Genomic DNA, 26,963 nt, shown 5'->3' with positions numbered 1-26,963 from the left:
AGGGAGATGTCACCGCAAGAGGCTGTCACGACAGCCGGCTGGAGAGATGTCAAAGCAGGCATGGGGTGGGGTATAGAGAGAAGGAGGACTCCAGATGTTCCAGAGGCAGGACCACTGAGACTTGGCAGCAGGCAGGCGTGGACAAGGTGGTAGCCCGAGTCATCAGACCCAGTGATATGGGGGAAAGCCGCGACATCTGAACCATTTCCAGGGCTCCGAACATGGGTGGGGGTTATTTGGGGGACACAAGAAATAGGTTTAAACGTCAGGGGAGCCATTCATGGGTCACCTCTGTCTGGGAGGCATCAAAGCGGAGCACCCATCCTGAGAACCAGAAGCCTGAACAAGCCCAAAGAGCCTTCAGGCACCCAAGCCCTCTGGGACCCCGACTTCAACCTGATTCCGTCTCAAGTGCTGAGTAGGCCAGTTCTACAGAAAACTGGGAAGCTTTATTTCATTTTCCCCAGGCAGCTGAGTTTCTTTTCAGGTCGGCCTCACTTTGGAGGTCACATCCCCGATTACTTCAAGTTGGAGGAGCAGGAAGCCATGGGCCCTGGCTCCTTCCAGGCGTGGGTCCCCGAGGCGCTGTGTGTGCATTTCTGACCCAGAGAGCCTGGCCCTGGAGCGGGCCTAGAAGCGTGGGGCTTTTGTCCAGGGGCTGCTTTGCCCATCACCTCCCCTGGCCTCCCTTGTAAAATTCAGGTGGCGTGGTCACCTCGGGAACACATGGAGGGCAGGCCCCTAGGAGAGCAGCTGACGCCCAGGATGGTCATGGCGCAGACCCATAAAGAAAATTGTATTTAACACCCTGGAGAGCAGGAAGGGCTCGCCTTCCCGTCTCAGGGTCACGGGTCCTCGAGTGCCATGGCGTGGGTCACTGACCTGAGTGAACTCAGTGAGTTTCGGTTTCCAGACGACCTTCCTGGATCTGACCCGTGACCCTTCCACTCAGTGTCCTGGCCAGAACAGCAGTGGCGTTTTATCTCTTGTGTCAAAGGTTAGAATTGTGCTGTTGATGGTGATCACTTTCACTTCCACTTCCACTGTCATCCACCTTGTTCTCACCAGTGACTCAGGAGCAGCCACTGTTACTTTTTTTTCTTTTTTAAAGATTTCTGGGGTTTTTTTGATCCAACGGTTCTTTTTCATGCCCTACGGGTTCTTCTTAATGTCTTGCGCTTTTTTTGTTTTTAATGGAGATACTGGGGATTGAACCCAGGACCTCATGCATGCTAAACACGTACTCTACCACTGAGCTATACCCTCCCCTCCTTGTTCTTGCTTTGTCTCTAAATGCCTTGTGTGTATTTGTCAGGCTTGTTGCAATGCTTCTTAAAAAAATTAAGCAAAAATTCAGTGGTTTCTAGTATATTCACAAAGTTGTGCAAACCTCGCTACTGTCTCATTCCAGCACATTTTCATACCTCCAGAAAGGAACTCCATGCCCGTTAGCAGTCTGTGCCCAGCCCCTGGCAACCACCAGTCTACTTTCTGGCTCCATGGATTTGCCTGTTCTGAACTCTTCCCCTAAATGCAACCATACGATACATGGCTTTTTGTGTCTGGTTTCTTTCACTGAGCATCATGTCTTCAAAGTTCATCAGTGTTGTGTGATTTAGTACCTTATTCCTTTTTAGGACTGAATAATATTCCACTGTATGGATGGACCACATTTTGTTTATCTATTCATCCATCAGTGGACATTTGGGCAGTTTCCTCCTTTTGACTTTTGTGAGTCACGCTGCTGTGAACATTCATGGACAAGTTTTTGTATGAACATATGTTTTCATTCTTCTTGGGTAAATAACCCAGGATTGGCAAGGTTGGGTCCCACAGTAACTTTCTGAGGAAACACCAGACCGTTTTCCCCAGTCTTTTCTTTATAAATGAGATGGAGGCTTATCAGTGGTTGGCAGGTGCTCAGTCTGCTGTGACACGACCGTTCTCCAGCCCTGCTCCTTGTCCAGCATCCTATGGGAAGCAGGCCAAGGGCCCACGAGTTTGCCAGGGTCCGCCTGCAGGGTGCCTCCCACCTGCCCCGATGGACCGGGACGAGTGCACCACGGATGGTGTTCCCGTGACCAGCCTCTGCCCAACCCTGGCAACTCCCACATTCCATGTAGCACAGACCCCCAAACCACCCAGCTTCCCAGACAAAAGTTCCAAGAGCACGGCCAGCAGCATTTCTTGGAGCGCTCAACGCGCATTAACCTCTGATCATGCACAGTTAGGAACACGTTGCACCTGAGGAACAAGCCGGGTGTGGTATCAGCTATTAAAAGCTCACACAAATTGATAAGAACCAAAGGGGCAAAGATCAGAAACAGACAATTCCCAGGGGAGAAAGAGCCAACAAACCTCAAAGCGGCCCTTGGGTGCGGGCTGGTCGGGGAGATCATCCCAGTGCCACCAGGCCCCCGCCGCTGGCTCTCCTCGCGGTGGCAGCCATGTTAATTGGGAGGCCCTTTTGGAAGATTCTTACTTGGCATCTTAAAGAGTTCATACCCTGACTCTGTGATTAAATCACTGAGAAGTATCTTCAACCCCCAGTGGAAGGGCTATTTACAGGGGGTTATTTCTTAACGATCATTAATGAGTGAAAGGTTGGCAATGATCTAAACACCCAGCAGTGAGGCTGGCTTGGTGAACTGCACGTCCACTAGAAATGACGGGTAGGAGGCCGGTGACCATGTGGAGTAGAAGGCGCCTCCGGGCCCTGGGCCAAACACTGCAGACACAGTTAATCCTCACGTAAGCTTGTGAGTTGGGTCTGACTAGCTGCATTTTACAGGATCAAGTGGACCCAAGGTCCCTCCTAGAAGAGAGCAGAAAGGGGCCAGGGACTGATGGACCTCGGCACACACAGGCACAACTTTGATGCCAAACTGCTCGTGATGGAAAAGAGAGCAGAGCACAGCCCTCCGCCCATGGCCGGAAAGGTTGGGGCAGAGGAGAGAAAGGGAAACGGAGTGGACCAGCCCCGAGGGAGGCCCAGCCCCAGGGGCCATGGGCAGGGGGAAGGGCTGAGCAGGCCACAGATAAGGGCTGTGTAGGGGCTGGGGAGAGAGGAGGGCCCTGGGAGATGGCTTGCATGGACCACTCTGGGGAAGGAGGACCCAGCGGGGTTGGGGGTCCTGGGTTTGTGGTGGCATCTATGGTGTTATTTCCACTCCCCTATCCAAGCAGAGGCCAGTGGCTTAAGATGCTTGAGGGTGTACAGAAGCTGGCAACTCCAGTAGTGCAGTTAAAGTGCGGCTTCAGGTTCACATGCGAGAGGGAGGAAGCCAAGGCCGTGGAGAAAGGGTGCAGCTTTATCTTTGCTCCTCCCCACATCCCTGGGCACCTGATGCAGTGCCGTCTTACTCAGGTGCCTCCTGGGCATGAGAGTCCACTAGGGCTGTCATAACAGCACAGACCAGGGGTTTAAACAACAGAAATCCATTTCCTCACTGGTCTGGAGGCGAGGAGTCCAAGGTCAAGGTTGGTTTCATTCTGAGGCCTCACTCCTTGGCTTGCAGATGGCCATCTTCTCCCCATGTCCTCACACGGTCTTTCCTCTGCACATGTCTGTGTCCAAATTTCCCCGTTTGATAAGGACACCAGTCATATTGGATTAGGGTCCACCCTAATGACGTCATTCAACTCATTCACCTCTTGAAAGGCCCTAAATCTAAAGACAGACAGGTTCTGAGGTCCGGGGGGGTTAAGGCTTCAACATAGGAGTTTGGGGTAGGGGGACACAATTCAGCTCACAGGATTGTGCCAGCCCACTGAGTGTGGGCAGGGGAGCTCACGTGGCCTTTGTCACACACAGGCACTGCCCAGTCTTCCACAGCTCAAGAGGATTCTGGAGTTTGAGTACCCCCATTCTCTGACAGGTGGAGTGGACCTGGAGCTCCAGTTGGAGGACGGGGACCTGTACATCAGGGGCTCAAGACTCAGCAGGGGACCACATGGAAGAGCGCAGAGGCTGGCCAGAGCAGCCACAGCCACAGCGCGGGCGGGAGCTGCTGGTGGGAGGGACGGGCCGTCTCCCTGGACCAGCTTCCCCCTCCAGGAGCAGGGGTTTTCCTGAGCTCACCCCCAGGGAAGTCCCACTGAGCACATGCTCACCTGCCCTCCTCTGAGCTGTTGCCCCGGGGCTTTCTCTACTCAGATCCCCACCGCTGTCTTGCCCCTTACCCTAGAAACCCAGCTCTGCTCCCACCACGCCTCAGGAGATAGGGCACTGGCCCAGGGCCTGACTCTCAGTTGAGCTGCCAGCAACATGAGCCCTGCCCTCTCCAGGTGCTGTGGGCTCCTGGAGGGAACAGCTGGCCTTCCCCGGGGCCCAGCCCAAGGCCTCGCACCCAGTAGGCAATGAAGGTCCGCTGACCAAATGACCAAACAGCCACCCACCCTGTCAAGGGCCAAGGGCAGTAAGACAGCAGCCTGGGTTCACCATGTCCTGGCAGAGCCCACCCCATCCCTGTCGCCATCCCCGTCCCTGCCCCCTGCCCCTATCAGGCCACCCAAGTTGGGCAAAACGGTCACCCAATTCTGCCCCAGCCCAAGGAGGACCTGCCAGACTCCAGGGGCCCATGGTTGAGGGCGTTGCTGACATGAGCATTGTGGGATGGTGGCAACAAGGAGCTGGAGGGGGCACCCCAGCCCCAACTCACCACCCCTCTGTCACAAGCCCTGCCACCTGCTGTCCAGTGCCTCGTGGGTGAACTAGCTTGTTCCCTGTCCAGTGACCCGCACAGGCTGGACCAGTATCCTTAGCACATCATCTGCCTCGCTCACCTCAGAGCTGCAGGGACCCGGAGGCCAGAGTGGGTCAGGCCGGCGGCAGGGGTGGGGGGCGGGGAGAAAGCGCCCCTCCCCTCAGATCTGTCCCCTCCCAGGACCCAGGCTGGGCCTCACATTCTAGAGTCCTGAGCCTTCAGCCCACACCAGTGCTTCCCTTCAGTCAGAGCAGGCCAAGGGTCAGGAGGAACTAGAAACAGATTTTTCCCCAGAAAGGTGGGGTGGAGGTAGACAGGCCAAAGGTCACTGAACAAAAATCCTCCCTTGGGGGAGGGGGAGAAGCCCCTCTGGGCTGGAGGGACATGGCTAAGAAAGTGGCTGCAGCAGGTGCCCTGCAAGCAGGGCTGCTCACTGACCTTTGGGCCGGAGGATTCTTCCTGGCGGGGGCAGAACTGTGCCTCACAGGATGTTTAGCAGCATCTCTGGCCACCACCTCCCCCTGCTTCCAGCCTCTATGACAAACATCTCTCCAGACTTGGCCAGGTGTCCCCCAGGGGGACAATTGGCCAGGTGAGCACCCCCGCTTAGGAAGGAAGCCTGGAAAGAGTGCTCCCTTGACCGGGTGCCTGTGCTGATGTTAAGGGCCTTCAGCTCACATCCAGGTCAGGTATTCTGGGAGCCTGCTGTTTTATGTGCCCTGTTTCCCTCTGCCAGGAATTCTCTGTCCCCCCATTCCCCTCCCAACCCGTCGTCTCCCAGAACTGAGTCTACATATCACTTCCCCTGAGGAGTGTTCCACGGGCCCTGCTCTTAGCAGTTTGACCCCCGCATGGGTGCTGCGATCAGCAAAATAATACCCTTCCCTCAAGATGTCTGCATTTTGATCCCTAGAGCCTGTGAAGATGTGACCTTACATGGCAAAAGGGAATTCTGTAGGTGAGATGAAGTTAAAGCTCTGGAGCTGGGGAGATGACCCTGGATTCTCTAGGTGGATCCCATGTCATCACTAGGGTCCTTAAGAGAGGGAAGCAGGAGGGTCAGAGAGATTTGAAGATGCTCCACTGCTGGGCTTGGAGAGAGAGGAAGTGGCCCCGAGCCAAGGATTACAGGCAACTTTTAGAAACTGGAAAAGTCCAGGAAACTGGTTCCCCCTTGAGCCTCCAGAAGGAACCAGCTCTGCTAACACCTTGATTTTTGGGCTTCTGCGTTCTGGGACTGTAAAAGGACACATTTGAGTTGTTTTAAGTCAACTGGGGTTGCAGTAATTTGTTGCGGCAGCCACAAGGAACTTGTACAAGAATTTACTCTGATGCCTTGAGTCAGGGAGAGGTTGGTGGTCAGGCTGGCATCTGCCTCTCTTGGCAGGAGCTGTGGTGCACGGTGGGCTGCTGTCTGTCTCCCACTGTGTGCATCTCCTGCTAGATGGAGAGGATACAAGGGTTTAGGAGTCAGGGTTTGAGTGGACCAGACCTTCTTAGGCTTAGAACACTGAGATGGAGAAACAGAGAAAATGATCATTTTTTCTCCCCCAATTAAAAAAAAAGTTACCCCTGTAAAGACCAAAAAGCCACAATCTTTGCTTGACATAGCTGACTTTGAAATGCTTTTCCCACATTCTTCCCAGGCCAATTTTTCTCTCCTCCACCACAGTACGTGTCACACGTGGGAAAAAGGCATGGATCAGTCACTCCTGGAACTGCACAGAGTAGCCACTGACAAAAAATGGCCAAGTCACTTGTGTGACTTCATTGAATGAGCAGGAGAAACCCATCCAAGAACAAGATGATGACATAACCAACTTGCACAAGATGGGTGTCCTGGAAGAGTGTACTTTTCGATGAGTACCCTCTGAGAGACTGTGCTGATGAGAGCTCAGCCTTAGGCTGGCTTCCCCCATCCCCAGGAGTGACGTCCCTGGTACCCAAACACACGTGTTCCATGGTCACCAAGCAGTGCATGCCTGTGTATCTTTTCTATAAGTTGTCTTAGACCTTTTGTTCTTTCGTTTGTATCATTCCTTCAAATAAAGTAACTTGCTACCCCATCCCCCAAAACAAAACAAAAATTCCTTGTGCCCGAGGAGCTGTGATGGCCTGTTTTGACTTGCATCCTTTCTTCAAGGTGCTCCCTGAAGGAAGGATGCAAGGCACCAGCCTTTGTTTTGCCTAACTTGCAACTCTCTTAGGGCAGACGAGGGCTATGCAGAGGGCATTGCTTGAAAACACTGAAAGGCAAATAAATGAACAAGGTATTGCCACATTGAGGGAAAGATTACAGTTAGGACAAACAATAGGCATATGAGAGCTGGAGAGGAGAAGCTGGGGAGAGAGTCACTTTGGGGTACAAATAGCTTTGGAAAGCATTCTACATGTAACAGGGAATTTAGAGGGTCATGCACGTGGCCAGGGCAGGATGCATGCTCAGAAAAGCCTGGAGTAGACCCTAAGCATTCCCCTTCAGCTGACCTTCAGGCTCAGCATTAGCAGGAAGCGAAGGCTAAGGCAGAGTTATAAACTACCTGGCTAAGTGTTGAAGGAATGCCCTCCACACAGAGTCAGTCTGCAAAGAAATTAAACAGTACTTTGAGATGAATGAAAACAAAAATATAACACACCAAAATGCATGACATGCAGCAAAAGCAGTGCTCAGAGAGAAATGCACAGCTGTAAATGCCTACATTAAAAAAGAAAGATCTCACATTGATGACCTAACTTTATACCTTAAGGAACCAGGAAAAGAGTAAGCTAAATTTAAAGCTAGCAGAAGAAAGGAAATAAGAAAGATTATAACAGAGATGAGTGGAATAGAAAAATAGGGAGAATCAACAAAAGCAACAGTCGATTCCTTGAAAAGATCAACAGAAATTGACAAAAGAAAAAAAAAAGAGAGAAACCAAATAACTAAATTCAGAATAACTACCAATGTTACAGAAATATGGCAGGTTATAAGAAAATACTATGAACAATTGTATGCCAACAAATTAGATAATCTAGATGAAATGAGCAAATTCAAACAAACTATAGAAACTGACTGAAGAAGAAATAGAAAATTTGACCAGTTATATGTGTTACTCTAGGGACCCTACTTCTTCCCATAAGCCAGTGGTTTTCAAACTCCCTTCAGAGGCTCAAGGATTCCCACTCATCAGGAGTGGATGGGGATGGGGTGGGAGTGCTCTGGGGACCCCAACCCCTGTTTGAACCACACAGCTCTGTTTATTTCATTTTTCTCTTGTGGAGTGAGGGATTCTACATAGAATTTCTAAGGAGTTGCGCACACCTGGATTTGACTTTGCTAGCCCTGCGAAGAAGAATTTGGTGAGGTGGAGGGGTCAGGATGCCAGAGCTGAGTGAGGGCCAGTGCTAGATTGGGCCTGCTCTGAGGGAGGGTATGTCCACTGTGGTACTCAGAAGGAGCTGCAGGTTCTAATTGCCTGGTCAAGCAAGAGCTCATGACCACTCAGGAGGAAAGGGGCTGCTTCTGTCGCCATCACTGATGGCCCTGGGCTCCCATTTGGTTGGCTATTGAAGGTCCCCTGCAATTCCATATGAATTTTATGATCTGCTTTTCCATTTTTGCAAAAAACAAAAAAAAGAAGTCATTGGTATTTTGATAGGGATTGCATGGAATCTGTAGATCACTCTGAGGAGTATTGCCAACTTAATATCACATCTTCCAATCCATGAACATGGGATGTCTTTCATGTCTTTAGGTTTTATTTAATTTCTTTTCACAATTATTCATAGTTTTTCAGTCTATAAGTCTTGCACTTCCAGAGTTAAGTTTATTCCTAAGTATCTTATTCTTCTTGATGCCACTATAAGTGGAATTATTTAAAAATTACCTTTCAGATTGCTCACTGCTATTGTGTAGAAATGTAACTGATTTATGTGTGTTAATCTTGTGTCCTGCAACTTTGTTGACTTTATTAGCTCTAATAGTTTTGTGTGTATGGATTCTTTAGGATTTATTCTGTATATATGAAAATGTCATTTGCAAATTGAATATTTTTACTCCTCGTTTCCAATTTGATTACCTTTTATTTCTATGTCTTGCTGAATTTCCCCAACTAGAACCTGTAGTACAATATTGAAAAGAAGTGGCCAATGTGGACGTCTTTTTCTTATTCTTGATCTTAGAGGGGAAACGTAGGCCAGAGCCTTTATTGTGATTTCCATGGGAAGGAATGGGTGAGGCAGTGTCAGTAGGCTTAGGATGGGCTAGCTGGAATAATTTCAGCAAGCTCTGGGGTGCAGGGGCTGGCCCTAGTTGTCTTGCACCTAGTGGGATAGAGGCGGGCAGGGAGGGGCGGGGTGGTTCAGGGCTGGAAGATAGTGGCCCTGAGAGTGAGAGCCTGATGGAGGAGCAGATTAGGGTATGGGCTCTGGATTGGCTGGTTTGCATATGAAAGCTGCCCTCCAACGGAAGTCCTTTACTATCTTTAGGAATCTGCTAGCCCTGGGAGGGGCAGTACCTCCAGGATCAGCAAGGCCCCAGCTGTCAAAACATCAGAATAAAAAAGACATGCAGGGAACACAGAGGATTTAGGGCAGTGAAAACACCCAGTATGGCACCATAATGATGGATACATGTCCTTATACACTTGTTCAAACCCACAGAATGTACAATCAGGAGTGAACCCGCACGTAAACTATGGACTTTGGATTATAATGATATGTCAGTGTAGGTTCATTATTAGCGGTAAGAAACGTACCTCTGAGATGTGGGATGTTGATAATGGGGAAGGCAGTGCGTGTGTCGGGGCCAGGGTATTTGGTAAATGTCAATTTTGCTGGGAAAATTCAACTGTTTTTTAAAAATATTGAAGTCTTAATAAAAAAGAAGCAATACAAAATTATGAATTGATTATTATCTGTGCCTGGATCTGTATTGTCCAGTAAGGTGGACACCAGCCACATGTGGCTTCTCAGCGCTTGAAACATACTGCAAGCATACAATGAGCCATGTAAAAAAGGGGAAGTATCTTATAAATCATTTTTATTTGATTACATATTAAAATGATACTATCTTGGATAGATAGGGTTAAATAAAATACATTATTTTTTAAAAAGACATGCTTAATACAGCACCCAATCAGTATATGTGGAATGAAGGAGTCAGACCTGGGCTTGGAATCTGGCCCCTCTTACTTGATCAGTCACCTGGACCCCAGTTGATTGTTTTTACCTTGTCAAGTTGGGATAGAGATTAATCCTATAGGGTTATTTTCACCTCAAGCCACTCTCTTTAGAGGAGCCCAGCCCAGCCCCAGCATCCCTGTCACACCTGGATTCGTAGAAGTGATCTTAGTCTCAAAGATCTTGCTTTGCTGTTTGTTGCTTATTTTGTCTGCTCTGCGCTGGGATCATCTGTCTCCCAGTACCCAGCCCAGTGCCTGGCATATAGTAGGTGCTCACTAAGTGTTTGTTGAACGAATGAGATAACAGATGGCCCCAAACAGGTGTTTAGTGAGGCTCAGTGACATCACTGTCATCTTTCATGGCTGGGATACATATGCTGGCTCCCTGCAGTAGCCTCAGAGCCTAGTGCTTGAGTGATATGTAAGAGATGCCCAGAAAACCCATGTGGAAGGGGTGAGTGGAGCTCAGTAGCTTCAAAGAGGGACTCACAACCCTATGAGACCCTCTCCTCAGGGCCCACTAGCCTCCCTCCCCACATCACCCCTGCCCCAGCCCTGGTTGACCCAGCCCCCACATGTCCAGCAGGAGCAGGAGAAGCACAAGGACTGAGGTCAAGGCCATGACCAGTACTGGTAGCCCGAGTAACACACCCAGACCCCATGGAACACAGAGGCAGCTGGTCAGTCTGGGGAGGGAAGTCCCTCAAAGCAGGCCTTCCAGGAGGCAGCAGGGCCAACCACATGGAGAACACAGTGAAAAGGCTCACACAGGGACAGTCCATAAACCAAGGCCCTGAAAGTCAGGCCAGAGGCTTGCAAGGCATCCTAAAGAAAAAACACTTTTCCTTGCTACCTCCAGTTACCTGGCAACCACTTTGCATCTGGACCAGAGCAAGAGGCAGCTGGGCACAACAGGAGTCCAGGCTGGCAGACAGGGCACTGGGGGTCTGGTATGCTCCCCACGGGATGCACAACAATGTGGAAGAATGGGGGGTCCCAGCTGCTTCTCTCGAAGGCCACCTGAGCCAGGACCTGGAGGTAGCAAGCACTGGGGATGGAGTCTGAAGCAACAGCAATTGCAGAAGGACCCCTATTTCAGCCATTTTCCTTCCTGATGACCCCGAAGCCTCTGCTCAATGGCCCTCCCCCATTAGGGAACTATCCCCTTTTCATTCACAGTATTTAAGAAATAAAAGTTGGATTTTCCTAGCCAAGGAATAAAACATAGGGCAAATGACTTGGCCTCCCGGACCCTCGGGCTCCTTCTCTGTAAAAGTGGGCCAATGCTGAGCACCTGGAAGGGTCCTCCAGCAGAAATGAGACTGAGCCGGTATTCAGTCCCCAGAGCAGCTCACTCCAAACGGAGTGGTGGTGTTACCCTTCACCGAGCCCACTGGCTGCCCCATTCTGCAGTAGGGCCATCTGTGTGCACCCAGTAGAGGTACCCAGTGCTGAGCTGTGCGCCTGCTCACCACCCGCTCACTGCAGCCTGCCCTGCAGGCCCTGGGGTGTGGTCAGTCCCTGCATTTGGTTCTGCTGCAGGCTGGAGGCTACCCACAATGGCCCCAGGCTCAGAGCTGGTGACCAGGAGGCCAGAGGAGGCTTCTGTCCCCTGCGTTTGGTTCACACCTGCGGAGAAGAGGGTCCACTACTGGAAGCAGTTAACTAACATCTGCAGCTGCTGTAGGAATGGGGGCCTCCCCTCTCCCAGAGCAGCCCTGACCGTGAAGATATGGCCGCACACTCAGCAACTGCGGTCCTCAGAACTCCGGGTTTCCAGCCAGGGCCTTCAATTTCTGAGCATACCGTTCGCCGCCACGACACCTGGGTTCCTAGACGGATCCAAGAGCATAAAAATCCCTGTCTGCCCCTCAGACCCCTTCCCCTCCGCTAAGGTTGCCGGTGGGACAAATCGTGAGGGACGGGGAGGTGGGCTCGTTGGCGGGGGACCTCCGCCAAGTCTGGGTAACCCCACTGCTTGGTCGTTGCCAGCCAGCAGGGCAGTCAGGGGCAGTGGGCCAGAGCGGGGAGGCTGGCCCCGGCCCGCCACGCCGCGTCCCCACGCCCGCAGCCACGCGGAGCCGCGTTCCCGCCCAGCCTCGCTCAGCGCGGGGGCGGCCACGGCCATGGCCACAGGACCGCTGGGCGCGCTGGGCGCTGGGGCTGCCTTGAGTCTCAGCGGCTCGGATGTGGGGGCGGGGCCCATAAGCCCCGCCCCAGTCTGAGGCCCACCGGGAAGCCCCGCCCCGGCGCCAAGTGCGTTTCATCAAGTCCCGCCCCCTGTGCTAAGCCCCACCCAGCCAGCCACCTGGCCAGGCCCAAGGAGTGGGCGAGGGTCCCCGTCCAGGGCCTCTTGGTGGAGCAGGAGAGATGACAGAAGGATATAGATTGTCATAAAGACTCAGAGTGATCTTATAGCTAAGGATGCGGGCAATAAAAAGTGAAAAGCGACCGTCTGTGAGGTCTCTGCAGAGCTCCCGCCTTCCCCTCACCCGCCGCTCCTCCCCGCCCTTCTCCCCGCACCCTTGTTCCAGGTGGGCCAGGCTGACCCAGGGGAAAGAGAAACTCCTTCTAGATGGGTTTTGCTTTGCTTCCTGCCTGCGTGGTTACCTGCGGCTCGGGCTTTTCTTCCTAAACCGGAGCATTTCTTTATTGCTGTAGTTGTTAATATCCGTTTTATTTCTTTCTCCCGGTGATATTCCGGGGAAATTCACATACCAGGTATTGCACCATTGAAAGGGTACCCTTCCGCGGTGTTTTACTGTATTCGCAGAGTCCCGTGACCCTCACCACTATCTAATTTCAGAACAAAATGAAATCCATACCCTCCTTTTCACACTCACACCGCCACCCCCTACCCTTCCCTCCTCAAAGTCCATAGCAACAACTCATTCTACTTTCTGTTTCTGTGGATTTGCCTGTTCTCCAAAACAGGGAATTTCTGTGACATAAGTCATCCTAGTGCGTAAAAGGAGAGAAAAATGTAGTGAAGTCAGGGCCCCACCGAAACAGGTGGCTTGGGAGTGGGGAGCAGAGGTGAGGGCTTTCCCCCTGCTCTAGGCAGCCTGAGTCCTGTCCATGAGAAGCCAGTGTCCACCTAGAGGTACATCAGGAAAGGGACTGGGAAGAAAAAGTCCCCTTCAGGGAGAAAGCAGGGGTGCTGGCTGAGAGGCCTGGGCTGGTGGGGGGTGAAGGTGAGCCTTCAAAGGGGGCTGGCTGAGGTCAGGGCTGGGTCTGTCCACCTGCATCCATCTACTGCTCATCACCAAGGTTGCCAAACCCCCGCCTGTCCCACATCCAAGTAGTTAGCTGAAGGGATCATTGTTTCCTACTTAGGGTCCTTTTGTCCCTTGCCCCCAACTTCCTCCAGGTGTACCCTAACATCAGAGAGAGGAGGTAGAAAGAAATGGGGCGAAGAGAGGAGGGCTGGGCAGAGAGAGAAGCTGGAAGTTGGGGTGGGAGGAGGCTGGCAAGGAGGAGGGAAGGCAGGAGCGGCAGGGAGGGGCTCGATCTATAAAGGGCGAAGCTCACTGACCTGGTGGGCAGGAGAGCTTGGGGACGGCCCAGCAGGCACCAGCTCCAGGGACCTAGTGTGCTCTGGTGAGTCCCTCCCTGCAACGGCTGATACCGGCAGCAGGTCCTCCAACACAAATTGTCCCCATCCTGTGCCACCTACCTCCCTCACAGAGGGCCCTGGCTTGGGATGGGGTGCTCCCAGTGCCTGCTGCTGTCCATTTTAGGTCCTCATCACCCGCACCCCACTTCCTAGTTAATCCTCAAGGCGCCGAAGGAGGAGGTGCAGCCTGCACTATGAACCCGTGGCTCCTGGTCTGCTTGGTGGCCTGCTTCATGGGTGCCTGGGCCCCGGCTGTCCATGCTCAAGGTACTGTCTCGGACCACACTATCCCTGCTCCCCTGAAGCCCTCCCTCCCCATCCTCCCTGTGCCCTCCCCCCAACATAGGTTCCTCCTCCAGGAGCCTCCCCTGATCTCACCTCCATTGAATTAATTCTCTGACGGACAGCTGTCCTCCACCAGGTGTGCAAAAACTCTTGGGGTTTGTGCAGCTCCTTGGTGGTGCAGCGTTCTCCGCCCCTCCTTCCAGAGCCCTTTGGTACCCCCTCCCTAGTCCATGGGGCTATGGGGAGCAGAGGGTGGCTCCCAGTGGTAGCATGGCTGCTTACCACCAGGGACACAACGCAGTGACCTGAGCCTGCAGAGCCCGGGCCAAGGTTTGAGATCCGAGCCCCAGGAACCAAAAAGAGTGGGTCTTCATTTTGGCTTCCCCCACTCAGGCTCCCTGTGCCATCTGCCTGAGAGTCGCTACTCAGCCTTTATAAGCCCGTTTCCTCCTCTGCAAAATGAAGCTCTAAATTCTGGCTGCAGAGATGGGACATGAGGACCTGATGAGCTGATGCCTGCAAAACTCTTGGCCCGGTGCCCGGCAGCAACAGCGATAATCATTACTGTTATTGGTGGGGAATTCCTTCCCCTCTCTCCCTAGATTAGGTACTTGAGGATATTGGTTCTGGGCATGCAGTGTCCCCCAGGAGCCCTGCCACCGTGTGCTGCATTGCAGTGGGCCTGAGGGAGCTAGCTGAGCCCCAGCAGCCAGCCAGGCTGGGCCCCTGGTCCAGTGGGAGCCCGACAGCCCCACCCACCTGCCCCACCTGCCCCACCTGCCCCTCGCTGGGTCTGAGAGGCCCTAGCCCAGCCCCCCAGCAGAACTTAGCCTTTGCCCAGGAGGGGGTTGGGCTTCATTTCCCATTGTCCTGCTATTGGAGGCCCATTTCAGGCGCCAGGCCCAGCCTGGGCCCTTTGATCCCCGGGGCAGGGTGTCCCCAGCTCCAGGAACTGCCTGCCTGGCATTGCAGCACAGGGTCTCTCTGACTCCACTGCCCCTTGCCCTTGGGGTCAAGGTTAAGGGATGGAGAGATCCTTCCGGTCTCCCTGGTGCTGCCCCCTTCCAGGACTCAGCTGTGGCCCTCCAGGGCCCTCCAGGGCTCCACAGAGGGACGGATCCCAGATGACATTAAAGGCCCAGCACCATCTCCACGTTAATTCATCCTCTACTCATTGCACCTGCGTCTTCTCGGACCCTTGTGGCACCAGTACCTCCTCCTCCGAGCACCCCCCAATCCTCACCCCCAGCCTCACTCCTCCCCTCACAGCATGGGGACAGAGGGGAAAAGGCAACCAAGACAGCCCTAGGTGGGAAAGTGCCAGCCTGGAGCAGGAGCTGGGATATCCGACGCAGAGGAGGGGCAGGACTGGGAGTGGTGGCCCCCGGCCCCTCAGGGCACTGCACCCTCCTTGCCCTTGGCCCCCCGAGTAGGAGTGGAAATGCCCTTGGTCCCCCATTTATTTCGCGGTCCCGGCCCCTTCCCAGCTCCAACTCCTGCCAGCTGCCCCTTACAAGGACCAAAGCTGAGCTGAGCAGCTTCCTTACTGCCTGGACCTTCACGGGGCCTGGATGGGGTGTGGTGAGTGTGCGGAGCCCACGTCTGTGGCTGTCGGTTCAAAGCGCACACGTAGCCGCACACGGACACATAGAGTCACGAGCCTTTGGGCGGCCATGTGCTCGCAGGTTCCTTTGAGGACTGCTGCCTGGCCTATCACAGCCTTGCCAGGCCATCCTTGCTCCGACGTGCTCACAGTTACCAGCGCCAGGACGTGAGCGGGAGCTGCAACCTGCCGGCTGTGATGTGAGTGGGACTGTGGGGGCTGTGGCAGGGCTCCCACACAACGTGTCTCCCCACTAACACCCTCACCTGGGCACCCCTACCCTCCACAGATTCTTCTTCCCCCAGAAAGACAGGATGGTTTGTGGGAGGCCGGGGGCCAGGTGGGTGCAGATTGGGATGAAGATTCTGGATGCTCGGAATAAGACCCACTTCAAGCACCACCATGGCACCTGGAGAAACTTCCAAGGTGAGTGAGATCCCAGTCCAGCATCCAAGGGGCCCACCCTCCCTGCTGCAGGCTCCTGAGCATCTCAACCCCTAAAGAGGGGGTGACAGCCCAGCATCTGACAGCTCCCCACACCCCAAGGAGAGCCAGTGGCTGGTGAGTGGGAGGCAGACTGAATGTGCAACTCTTTTAGTCAAGACACTTTCAATTGCTAGAGATGGAAGATTCAAGCAAATGGGAGACTCATCAGCTCAAATAACCAGCCAAGCTGCAGCTTCAGGTTTGGCTGGATCCAGGTGCTCCAAAGGTATAGGTAGAGCTCTTATCTATTTCTCGCTCCTTCTAACAGGCCCTCACTCTGGGGTGAGGAAGTTGAGCTCTGGAAATGCCAAGCTACCATTGTCAAAGTTTAGTGGTCCCACCAGAAGCAGCAAGAGGAAAGCCTCCCTCCTGACAACAGCTAATACAGGTCAGGATTCTTGATCCTGTGACCAGCCTCCACTCATCACTGCTGCTGAGGAATGAAGGTTCCTCATCAGCCCAGACTGGATCAGGGGACTCACCGCCACGACCGCAGAGGGCTGGCTCTGTGGCCAGTTCCACAGCTTCGCATGGGAGGGTCCTGGGGAGCTGTTCCCCACCCTGCTCCTGCCCAGGGGGCTTTGGCAAGTGCTGAAGCGAAATTCCAGGCATGCGGACCAAGAGCCGCAGGGCCCCCAACTCCATGCCAGTCTCTTTCACCTTCACCTTCTTCTCCAACCCCTCCTGCAGGACGGTGAGCCCACACTTCTCCAGGATCAGCTAGGGCAAGACCAGCTGGACCTTTCTCCGCCACAGTTGTCACCACGTGGCCCCAGAGCTGTCCCAGCCCCTCTGTCCTTCAGGACAAATCTTAATTCCCATGCCTGAGGCTGCATTGGTTCCTTCCCCATCACCTCTGCCACCTCCTGCTCCTCAGGGGGCTGGAACCAGGGAGCCAATCTTATTTCAAGGCCTTAGCCTGCTCTGGGCACTAAAGTCAGCCCTGCCTGGGACAGTGGTTCTGGTAAAGAACGCTCACGATTCGCCTGCTTGCAGCCTCCTGCCACCCACCCTGGGCCACACCTGCCTGTGTCCGTCTGACTCTTTGCAAAGCTTCAGGCCACCCAAGGATGCCTCTCCCAGGATACGCTTGTCTGTAACTTTTAAATAAACCTTTAGTGGCATGCCACTCCTGTCTCTGTCACATTTCATTGCAGGGTGCAAGTCCCCAGCCCGTGTTAAATTCCACGTGGTCCCCTCCCACCCCAGGATCTGCTCTCTCAGCCGGCAGAGCAGATGGCTCCTGGGGGGCCGAGCGCCAGGCCAGCCCCATGCTTCCCAGTGGCCACCTTGAGGAAACCGTCCACTTGTTCCTCTTTTTTCATCTATAAAAAGGGGGTCACCGTGCTTTCTTTGCCCAGATCCCTGGGCTGTGTTGAGACAGGCTAATGGACAGAGATGCTCTCTGAAAGCTCTGAAGGGAGCCCAGAGGCTCCTGATAAATCAGGTGGGCTGGAACCGAGCCAAGAACAGAGTCCTGGAACTCTGCGGGAGGAGGCAGGGCCACACGCTGGGGTCTGGGTCACTTACCCAGACTCAAGCCTCCAGCTGTGCTGTCCTCGGACAGTCTGTTTCCACCACAACAGAGCATGTTCCAGATGAAAACCAAGTGGACCATCTCTAGAGGACAGGAGGTGGTGTGGGGCCAGGGTGCAGACTTAAAGGCCCTTGGGTCACATCCAGGCCCCACTACACTATGTGGGTGACCCGGGCAGATTCCATAAACTCTCTAAACTTCGCTTTCCCCACCGTCAAATGGGGAAGCTGATGACACTGCCTGCTGCATACCAGTTTGTGGGAACTAAATACGATACCGTCTGCGACACACAGGGCACACGCACAAGCTACGTGTGACCACAGTGAGTATCCTGTCCCTGAGCGTGGCCATCAAATTCAGCAGCTCCAGCCCAAACTGGAGCCAGGCAGGATGGACGCAGGTATGGCTGCCCAACTTTGAACCTGGCTCTGCTCCCTGGAACCTGGAGTCACCTTGGCCACGTTGCTGAACCTCTCTGAGCCTCAGTTTTCCTATCCATAAAATGGGGATGAGAATAACAGCACCTCTTTCATGGGGCTGTAGTGACAACCAAATGGGTCACTAACTGAAAAATCCATAGGACGGTGCCTGGTCCGTAGTATGTTGTCAGGAATGCAAGCCATTCTCATCAGCATTGGTGAACCCACGAGGGCCCCGGTGGTTGCCACCTGCAGCCTGGTTTTGTGCCCAACTCACAGGTCTGAAGTTGGCAGAACCCACCTGCATCCTGGGATGGTGTTCCCCACCCCCCGGTGCAGGATGGTCTCGACCTGTCTCTCACCTGCACACTTTCTCCTCAGAATCTGAGCGGAAGCCCATCCTTCCCAAAGCTTCTGCCCTCCTAGGGCCTCCTGCTTCCCTCTACATGAACCTTGCCTGGCCCTGCCAAGGGCATCGTCTGCTTACTGCCAGAAATTGCCCAGGGGGCAGACTTAACCCAAAATAACTTTATTGTTGTCTCTGCTTCTGATATAAAAGCATCCTCAGAACCCTGGCCCAGCTTCCCGTGGGGACAAACATAGCTGCACGTCATCACCTCTGGCTGGGGCCCCGCAGGCCCCTCTGCTGGGAGGGACAAGCCCTATGCCCACCCCAGCCACCCGTTCCCATGTCCCGCCGACCCTCTGGGGGTGAGGCCCCTGTGCAGTGCAGAAGTTTAAGCCTGAGATTGACCAGATACAGTGAAACATGGGGCCCTCCTTGACCCTGGTTGTTGGAAATGGAGGGGGGACATGGATGTCTCCAGCAAAGGCTGAATGTTGGGGTCCCGTGGATAGAAGCTGGGCTCGCTTGAGGTCACAGCATAGCATTTCACTCTTCCTGAGTTTCCGGGTCCTGCCTGGTTAGCCACTGCCACCAAGGATCGAACCCTCTCAGCTCCAGGATCTCCCACCTCTGGAGAGGACAAGGGCGTGGGGGCCCCGGGGTGACCTAGGATCTCCCGAGGGTGAGTAGCAAACAGAGTGACATCAGAATTTTCCCAAAACCCCATGGAAGGAGGCAGGAGCTGGGCGATGCCCAGATGATGAGTCTGGAGAGTGGGCGGCAAGAGGGGTCTGGGGCCAGCTGGCAAGGTGTGGGCACCTCCGGACTACAGCAGCTGCACCTGCACCTTCAGACGCAAGGCCCGGTCCCCGGGCTGCCCCTCTGGCCAGGTGCTCCAGGGCTCGGCTACGCTCACCACCTCCAGCTGGTAGGTTCCAGGCCCCGGCCTCCGACGCCCCAGCTGCAGGGAGCTGAGGCCTCGGAGGTGATGCATGCGGAAGAAACCTTGCTCGTTGCCTCGGGTGATGACATAGCGGACTCGGCCCCCCAGACTCTCCAGTGCCGGCCTCAGCTCCAGGATGTGCCCTGCTGGGCCCAGGCGCGAGAGGTTCAGGCCCAAGGTCAGCGGAGCCTCTGAGTCAAGGCTGGCCAGGCTCACCTGGGGAAAAAGACCAGGTGGATGAAGGTCAGAGGCCAGGAGAATCAGAATGAGGTGGGTGGGGGGCCAAGAGGAGATTTTAGCCAACTCTAAAGTGGAGGAAAACATGGACCATTCTCTGTCCTGACCCCTGTCTAGCCCTCCACGCACAAGGCCAATAGTCAGCTCGGACTATAAACAGAAGATGGAACAGACGTTGGCTCTCAGGAGAAACGAAAGTGTGGCGGGTAGGTGGCTACTTTTTGTAGACCTCTTGTTTCAACTCGAAGGGACTTAGATCCCTGCCAGCCTGGGCAGGGGGAAGGAAGGATTTCCCCTCAAGACCCCAGACTGGGAGTTGATCAGATGGCATCGGGCTCCAGAGCCCTAAGATCACTCAAAGGTGGTCTAGGGTGGCTTGAGTTATGACCAAGGGCCTTGCAGCAGGAGCCGGCCCAGAAAACACTCAGGGGACGCAGACCCGGCTGGGCCGGATAGAGGAGCCGCCTAGTAGCTCTCCAGTTCCCGGAGGTACTTCCTGCATCTGGGCTCTCTCAGAGAGCCCAGATGACAAACCCCTCTTTATCTGAGCTCCTCTGAGTGCATTCCTGGTTCTGGCAGCTGGACAGGGCCCTGAATAAGCCAGCAAGCCTCAATGGCAGGCTGACTCAGGCTGGGTGATGGATTCAATCCCACAGGATGCTAGCTGTGCTTTCTTCTCCTTTGCTCTGGGCAGAGCTATTTGTCCTGCCTAATTTACATGTTGAAGGGGGTGTTCTACTGTTTCATGAAAGTGAGAGCTATTCTTGTTTCCCAGCTCCTCAATTCTGGAGGTTTCAGCCCTTCAGAGGGAATGTTGCTCTGAAACATGCTCTTACTGACCCCTGGTGGCACTCAGTGGCTATTGCAGGCAAAGCCATAGGACCCAGCCCTCTGCCTACATCTGCTTGTGTTCATCTTAGGAGCCCTCCATTCCACTTCACTCACTCTTACAAAAACCAACGGCTGTGCCAGCCAGGAGGTGACGGATGACAAGTTCCAGGATGCAGGCAGGGTTGGGAGCTCCATGGGGGCATCACACCCAGAGTCTGTGTGGGAAGTGCTTGACTTGTCACCAGGAGTAATGTGGGGTGCTTGGGGGCCTGTGTCCCCCAGAGAGGCCCCAAGGAGAAGACGTGGGCTGGCATGACATAGGGCGCATGCTGTGACATGGAGTCCGGTGCTCCCACCCTCCCCCCTTTCCCCACCTGCCCCTGCCACCAACTGCTCCCCATGCCCAGTGTATCCCTTGTGGCACCTGATGGTCCCTGTGGGTGCTGCGCCGTGGCCGGTCACGAGGGGGCTGGCTGTTGATCTTGCATTCATAGCAGGCTTCGGGTGAGAGCAGCTCCTCCTCATCGGGGGTGTCCTGGGGTCCTGGGCTGAAGCCCAGGCCAGAGACACAGTGCCTGGGCCAGGATAGGGGGTGGGCAAGTCTTCAGGGGGCAGGCGGGTGGAACCTCCCCAGCCATCCGCCCACCCACACACTCCATTTTTGAGCCACACTGCCAGGGGTGAGGCAAATGTGAGTGTACAAATGTGCCCATGTGGCTTTTCATGCACCCACACGTGTATATGCAAGGGATGTGTGCACCCCTTGGCTTCCCTGGGTGTAGGTGAAAACCTGCACACACCCAAATGTACCTCAGGGCGTGTGCATGGTGAGCCTGTGTGCACTCTGGATGCTGACATGCGCTTGCACACAGGTGTGCGCTGGTATATATGAATGCACGAGGGTGCCCGGGCATGCTGGCACTGGTGTGAGCCATGTACGCACTTGCGTGCATTACAGGGCAGCGGGTATCGAGCATTGTGCCTGTGAAGGCATACAGGACAATGACAGCACGGTGGGTGTGAGCTTGTGCATGCACACGTACAGGTGCCAGAGGGCCCCTGCGCCCATTTCTCCGTGCACCTGTATGTACACGTGTGCGTGCACGGGCTGGTGCATGCACACGCGTGTGTGCACACTGCCAGGGTTTGGCAGTCTGTGTCCACCTTGCTCAAGCCCCTCACCCTTGCCCAGCCCGGAAGTAGCCTCGGGGGCAGCCGCACAGGAAGCCACCGGGGGTGTTGGCGCAGCTGTAGCTACAAGGGCTGCCACGCGCCACACACTCATCCACGTCCTTGCAGCCCCCAAGGGCCTGGTCGAAGTTGAAGCCTGAGGGGCAGACACAGCGGAAGCCGCCCAGCGTGTTGTGGCAGGAGGCACTGCCGCAAGCTGCTGGCGACAGGACACATTCGTTCTGGTCTGTGGAGGGTGGAGGGGGAGAGAGAAAAGGTATAGGGGTGGGGGGGCAGCCTTCCACCCGCAATGCTCCCATCCCCACGAGGCAACTCTGGCTCCTCCTTCAGAGCCTAGGGTCAAGGTCAAAACCTCCTTCAAGCTCCCTGGGGGCCCTCCGACGAGGTCTGCCACCTCCTCATACAATCCTTCATGCCCATCCCCAACCCTGTGGTCTTCAAAGCATTTCTCAAAAGTTCCCAGGAATCCTAAATTGTGGGACAGTCTGGAATAAGGTTCCTCCCCCGTGGCACTGTTGTCATTTGGGGTCATATCATTCTCAGGCATAGAGGGCCGCCCTGTGCCTATAGGATGCTGAGCAGTATCCCGGGCGTCCACTCACTAGATGCCAGTAGCACCTGGTGCCTGGTTGTGACAACCATAAATGTCTCAAAGACACTTCAAGAAGGTCCCCAGTTGAGAACCACTGTCCTAATTAATGTGTATCCCTGCCACGAGACTGGACAACTGGATGGCAGGGACAGAGTCCGACCTTGGCTCATTTCTGTGTCCACAGGGCCTGGTACAAGGTCCTGGGCAAATCACCGCCGAAGAAATGAATAAGGATGCAGAGCAGGAGACATACTGAGATGGTCAGTGAGGTCCCCAGGGAGGTGGGGGGAAATGGAGAAGTTAGCTGAACCCACCAGGAGGGGCAGGCAGAGCAGCTGGGGAGAAGGCAGTGCCGGAGGCAGCGGGAAGGCGGGGAAAGCTGAGTAACAGAGGCCATGGGAGGAGAGAGAGCCCAGGAGGAGCAGGAAGTGGTACCCGGAGCAGATGAGGTGAAAGCTGAAGGCTGAGGAGAGGTGATGGAGAGGTCGTGGGATAGCAGGTCCTTATAAGGGTAGAGAGTAAAGGCCAGACTGTAGGGGAGGAAAAAAGAGAAGTGGTGAGGACGAGGCTGACATTAGGAGGCCCTGGAGCAGCAAGGAGAGGTGTGAACTGAGGAAGGTGGAAGACTAGTCCCCTAAATTGAGGGCCCCTGCAACAGCTATGACAGAGATGTAGCATGTATACCTTAACTCCTCATTGCCACACCCATGGCAGACATCACTAATTGATCCCAGCACCTTTCCCCAGTGATCGCAGGTACATACCCTCTCAGAATCCTTCTCAGCTGAGCCCTCCAGTCTACTGCTCTCTAAGAAATGGCCAGCACTTTGCCACTCTGGCTCTGTAGACCCCCAATGCCCCATCCTCCTCAGCAGTAGGGAACTCACTACCTTCCAGACTAGCCCATCAGACCTTGAGGGAATTGTGCTTATCACAGCATCACCCGCTTTGGACAGATTCTGACAAGGAGTCCTGGGCTTCCTCCCAGCCCCCACTCACCCACACACTGGCCCCACTGGGAGTGCGGGGTGAAGCCCTGGGGGCAGCTGCAGCGGTAGCCCCCCAGCTCGTTCTGACAGCCGTGCTGGCAGCGATGGGGCCCATCACACTCATCTACGTCTGTGTGAGAGAGAGGGAGAGAAGGCTTGCCCCGAGGCCCTCAGGACCACCCCCCAGGCCTAGATCTCCCCCAAAGCCCCGCTCTACCTTTGCAGTCACGGCCTGAGCTGTCCAGGGCGAAGCCTTGAGAACACTCACAACTGAAGCTGCCTGGGGTGTTGTGGCAGCGTCCACGGGTGCCACATGGGTCAGGCTGGGCCGAGCACTCATCATTGTCTGCAGAGGACAGAGAATAGGCAGGGCCACCCGGTGGGTAGGGGATTTGTGTTGGGGCACTGTGACGCCAGGCCCACCACCTGCTCAACTGCGTAGTTTCAGGCAAGTCACTTAACCTCTCTGGACCTCAGTTTCTCTCTGTGAAATGAGATCCTTAATAGATTCCCACCTCACAGAACTACCATGAACATATGAGATCATGCACACAGAGGGCTTTGTTTGAATGTCATCTCCGCCACTTCAATGCTGTGTGACATAAGGCAACTGACTTCCCCTCTCTGTGCCTCAGTTTCCTCAGCTGTACGGTAGAGATGAGAATATCTGCCTCACTGTGTTTTGTGAGAATTCAGCTAATCACATGAAGCACTGGGATAGTGGTCAGTGTAAAAGATGAACAAACCCCCTTTCCTTCTCTGTGGGGAACTGACCTTGGGTAACCAGTGCACTCTCTCCTTGTGGAAACCTGACAATTGTGGGATATTAGGCAGGGATATGGACTGAATGTGTGTGTCCCCCTCTGCCAAATTCCCATGTTGAAGCTCTACGCCCAGTGGGATGCTATTAGGAGGTGGGACCTTTGGCAGGTGATTGGGGTTAGATGAGGTCATGAGATTGGGGCCCCTTTGATGGGATTAGTGCCCTTATAAGAAGAGACACCAGAGAGCTTACTCTTGCTCTCCCTTCACCATGTGAAGGCACAGTAGGAAGGTGGCCATCTGCAGGACAGGGAGAGAGCACTCACCAGGACCTGACCATACTGCCACCTTGATCTTGGACTTCCAGCCTCCAAATTGTGAGCAATAAATGTCTGTTTTTCAAGCCACCCAGACTATGATATTTCGTCATGGCAGCCCAAGCTGAGGCAGCCTGGATACCAGAAAACATTGCTATGGTGCTCACGGCCTGTGATGGTGAACTGCACTGGGACTGGGGCTGTGAAGAATGAACCACATGTTTCAGGGGGAACTGTAGCCTGGGCTTTGTTGAGTATGGGAATTTTTGACACCAGGCACATCCCTGTGGGAACCTGGGGTCTATCTTGGGTACAAGAGGCATTGAGCCATGGGGCTTCTGAGCCTACAGCTGCACAAACACAAATGCCATGTTAAGTGTGCTCACCTTAGGAGGGAGGGAAATTGACTTCACTGTGCAGAAGAGGAAACACATGGTATTTCAAAGCTGGGAACGCATGCTCTTATCCCAGCTAGGCACACGACTTGTTCACTGCTTTCAAATCTATGCTCAAATGTCCCTTTTCAATGAGACTTCTCATCATTCTGTTTTAAAACTGCAGCCCTCCTAGCAATTCCAATAAGTTAAATACCAGTCAATTTGGTATTTATCCGCAGAAAATGAAAACACTAACTCAGAAAGGTATCTGCCCCCACTACGTTCGTTCACTGCAGCGTTATTCAGAACAGCCAAGATCTGGATGGGTGAATAGATCCAGACAATGTGTTACATATAAACGATGGAATGTTATTCAGCTGTAAAGAAAAAGGAAATCCTGCCGTTCGGGACAACATGGTTGCACCTTGCAGGTATTTTGCTAAGATGAAATAAGTGAGACAGAGAAAGACAAATGCCGTGTGATCTCACTTACAAGTGGAATCTAAAAACAAAACAAAAAAGCCAGACTCATGGATACAGAGGACAGATTGGTTGGTGGTTGTCAGAGAAGGGTTTGTTGGGGGGGGGGGTGTGAAAGAGGTGAAGGGGGTCAAAAGGTACAAACTTCCAGGTATAAAATAAATAAGTCCTGGGATGCGATGTACAGTATGCCGACTATGGTCAACAATACTGCGTGGTATGTTTGGAAGTCACTAAGAGAGTAGATCTTGAAAGTTTTCATCACAAGATAAAACACTTTGTAACCATGTGATGACAGATGTGAACAAGACTTACTGTGGTGATCACTTCATGATGTACACAGATATCGAATCATTATGTTGTGCATCTAAAATTCATAAAACTTTATAGGTCAACTGTATCTCAATTAAAAATAAAAGTGCAGCCCTCCTGATGGCCTTAGTCTGCTTTATTTTTCCTTTCTTTCATGCCTCACATCACCTTCTGACACATCACTGGTCTCAGCTGAGAAGGATTCTGAGCTGGTGCCTGTGACTGCGGGGAAAAGTTGCTAGGACTGATAATCTGTTGTCGGGTTTGTTTCTAGGCTGATTCCCTGGCAGAGAAGCTGGGTCACATGGGCAGCAAGTTTGACCCTTGTGTCCAATTGCTGTGCGCTCACGGCCTAGAACAGGGCGAGACAAACTGCTTCTCCAAAGAGCCAGATAGGAAACATCTTTTTTGACTCTGTTGCAACTACTTGGTTCTGCCATTGTAGTGCCAAAGCAGCCACAATGAATGGTGTGGTTGTGAACCAATAAAACTTGATTGACAAAAGCAACGGGGGCCGTGCTTGACCTGGGGGGCTGGAGTCAGCTGACCTCTGGTGTAAAGCACTGCCTAGTATACAGTAGGAATTCGGTAGATGTTGGCTGAGTGGATTAGTGGGAGCTTGAAAGAAGCCCTCTGTGGCTGGGCTTCACCCTCGGGGAGGTCTGGTTCTCCTAGGTCATAAGACACTAAGAAGTGATGGGTGTGACTTCTGAACCAACTTCTCCTTTGGACTGTGTGAGCCCCTGGGCTTTGGGGAGCACCCCAGGGAGGCCCCATGAGAGACGCAACAGGTCAGGGGCAAGGGTAGAGGGACTCCCAAAGGCAGGCCTCCCAGGTCCCTAGGGTGAGGAAGGAGCCTGAGGTTCCAGATGCCACCAGGACATAAGCAGTGGCAGAGCACAGTGTTCTGATCACCCCCGGGTCCCCAGTGTCTGGCACACACTGGGTACTTGCTACTTGAACAACCATGTGAAGGCTGGGGCCATGCCCCAGCTGCGAGGGGCAAGGGGACTCACCGAAGCAGGCCTGGCGGCGCTGTGTGAAGCCAGGGGGACAGCGGCAGGAGAAGGCACCGATGGTGTTGACGCAGAAGAACTGGCAGTTGTGCTGCCTGGAGGCGCATTCATCCAGGTCTGCAGCACAGACGTCCCCGGGGGCTCAGGGCAGGGCCCAGCTGAGGCTGCAGGCTGCCCAGGGGATGACCCTGGAGAAGGCACCCGACCCCATGCAGCGGGAGCAGGGGAGATATGGCTGGGGGCACAAGGACAGAGCCCCACAGGGCGTGGGGGGGTTACCTCTGCAGGTCCTGCCATTCTCTGCCAGCAGGTAGCCACGGGGGCAGGCGCACAGGAAGCTGCCCTCAGTGTTTTTGCAGAGGAAGGGACATGGCGTGGGGGCCAGGCTGCACTCGTCCACATCTAGAGGGGATGCAGCACGCAGGGGGCTCAGACAGACATTCCTGGGGCTCCAGGGCTGGGGTCTCCACCCAGGCCTCCTTCCCAGACACTAGCCAGAAAGGCTCTGTAGACCACCCCAGGAACTGACACTTTTTCTGGGAAAAGCCAGAGAGGAAATACAACTGGCTTTGCGGACCACATGGTGTCCACAGCAACTCTGTTGCTGTAGCAGGGAAGCACCAGAGTAAGGAAACAAACGGGCCTGGCTGTGCGCCAATAAAACTTCATTAACAAAAACAAGTGGCGGGCCGGACTCAGCCCTTGGGCCGGAATTTGCAGGCCCAACTTAGACAGACATCTGCCTCCACAACGTAA

The 26,963-nt window shown here is 54.1% G+C and overlaps 2 protein-coding genes across 2 annotated transcripts in view; one reads left to right on the top strand and one right to left on the bottom strand.

Annotated features, from left to right (window-relative positions):
• Positions 1-13,678: 13,678 nt before the first annotated feature.
• CCL25 (C-C motif chemokine ligand 25) lies at positions 13,679-16,260 on the top strand. The gene is made up of 4 exons (XM_006206509.4): positions 13,679-13,751; positions 15,455-15,572; positions 15,662-15,798; positions 16,127-16,260. Exons 1-4 carry the CDS (start codon positions 13,679-13,681, stop codon positions 16,258-16,260), a joined length of 462 nt encoding a protein of 153 aa, XP_006206571.2.
• A 2,067-nt stretch (positions 16,261-18,327) lies between these two features.
• FBN3 (fibrillin 3) overlaps positions 18,328-26,963 on the bottom strand; it is a 54,633-nt gene continuing 45,997 nt past the window's right edge. Inside the window, exons 60-66 of the mRNA XM_072947799.1 lie at positions 26,487-26,609; positions 26,208-26,324; positions 23,161-23,289; positions 22,954-23,073; positions 21,354-21,588; positions 20,596-20,746; positions 18,328-19,319 (exon numbers count right to left, since the gene is read on the bottom strand). Coding sequence (XP_072803900.1) covers positions 18,987-19,319; positions 20,596-20,746; positions 21,354-21,588; positions 22,954-23,073; positions 23,161-23,289; positions 26,208-26,324; positions 26,487-26,609 — 1,208 coding nt within the window. The 3' untranslated portion in view covers positions 18,328-18,986. The remainder of the gene's footprint in view (positions 19,320-20,595; positions 20,747-21,353; positions 21,589-22,953; positions 23,074-23,160; positions 23,290-26,207; positions 26,325-26,486; positions 26,610-26,963) is intronic.

The sequence above is a fragment of the Vicugna pacos genome, chromosome 22 (assembly GCF_048564905.1).
Source record: "Vicugna pacos chromosome 22, VicPac4, whole genome shotgun sequence".
Classification (NCBI taxonomy): domain Eukaryota; kingdom Metazoa; phylum Chordata; class Mammalia; order Artiodactyla; family Camelidae; genus Vicugna; species Vicugna pacos.
Note: the sequence above shows the minus strand (reverse complement) of the source record. Positions and strands in the feature narration are given on the sequence as shown.

Coding starts and splice junctions, on each gene's coding strand:
- CCL25 (XM_006206509.4), top strand. CDS start 13,679: ATGAACCCGTGGCTCCTGGTCTGCTTGGTGGCCTGCTTCATGGGTGCC. Junction 13,752..15,454: donor CCCGGCTGTCCATGCTCAAG/GTACTGTCTCGG, acceptor ATGTGCTCGCAG/GTTCCTTTGAGGACTGCTGC. Junction 15,799..16,126: donor CACCTGGAGAAACTTCCAAG/GTGAGTGAGATC, acceptor TCCTTCTAACAG/GCCCTCACTCTGGGGTGAGG.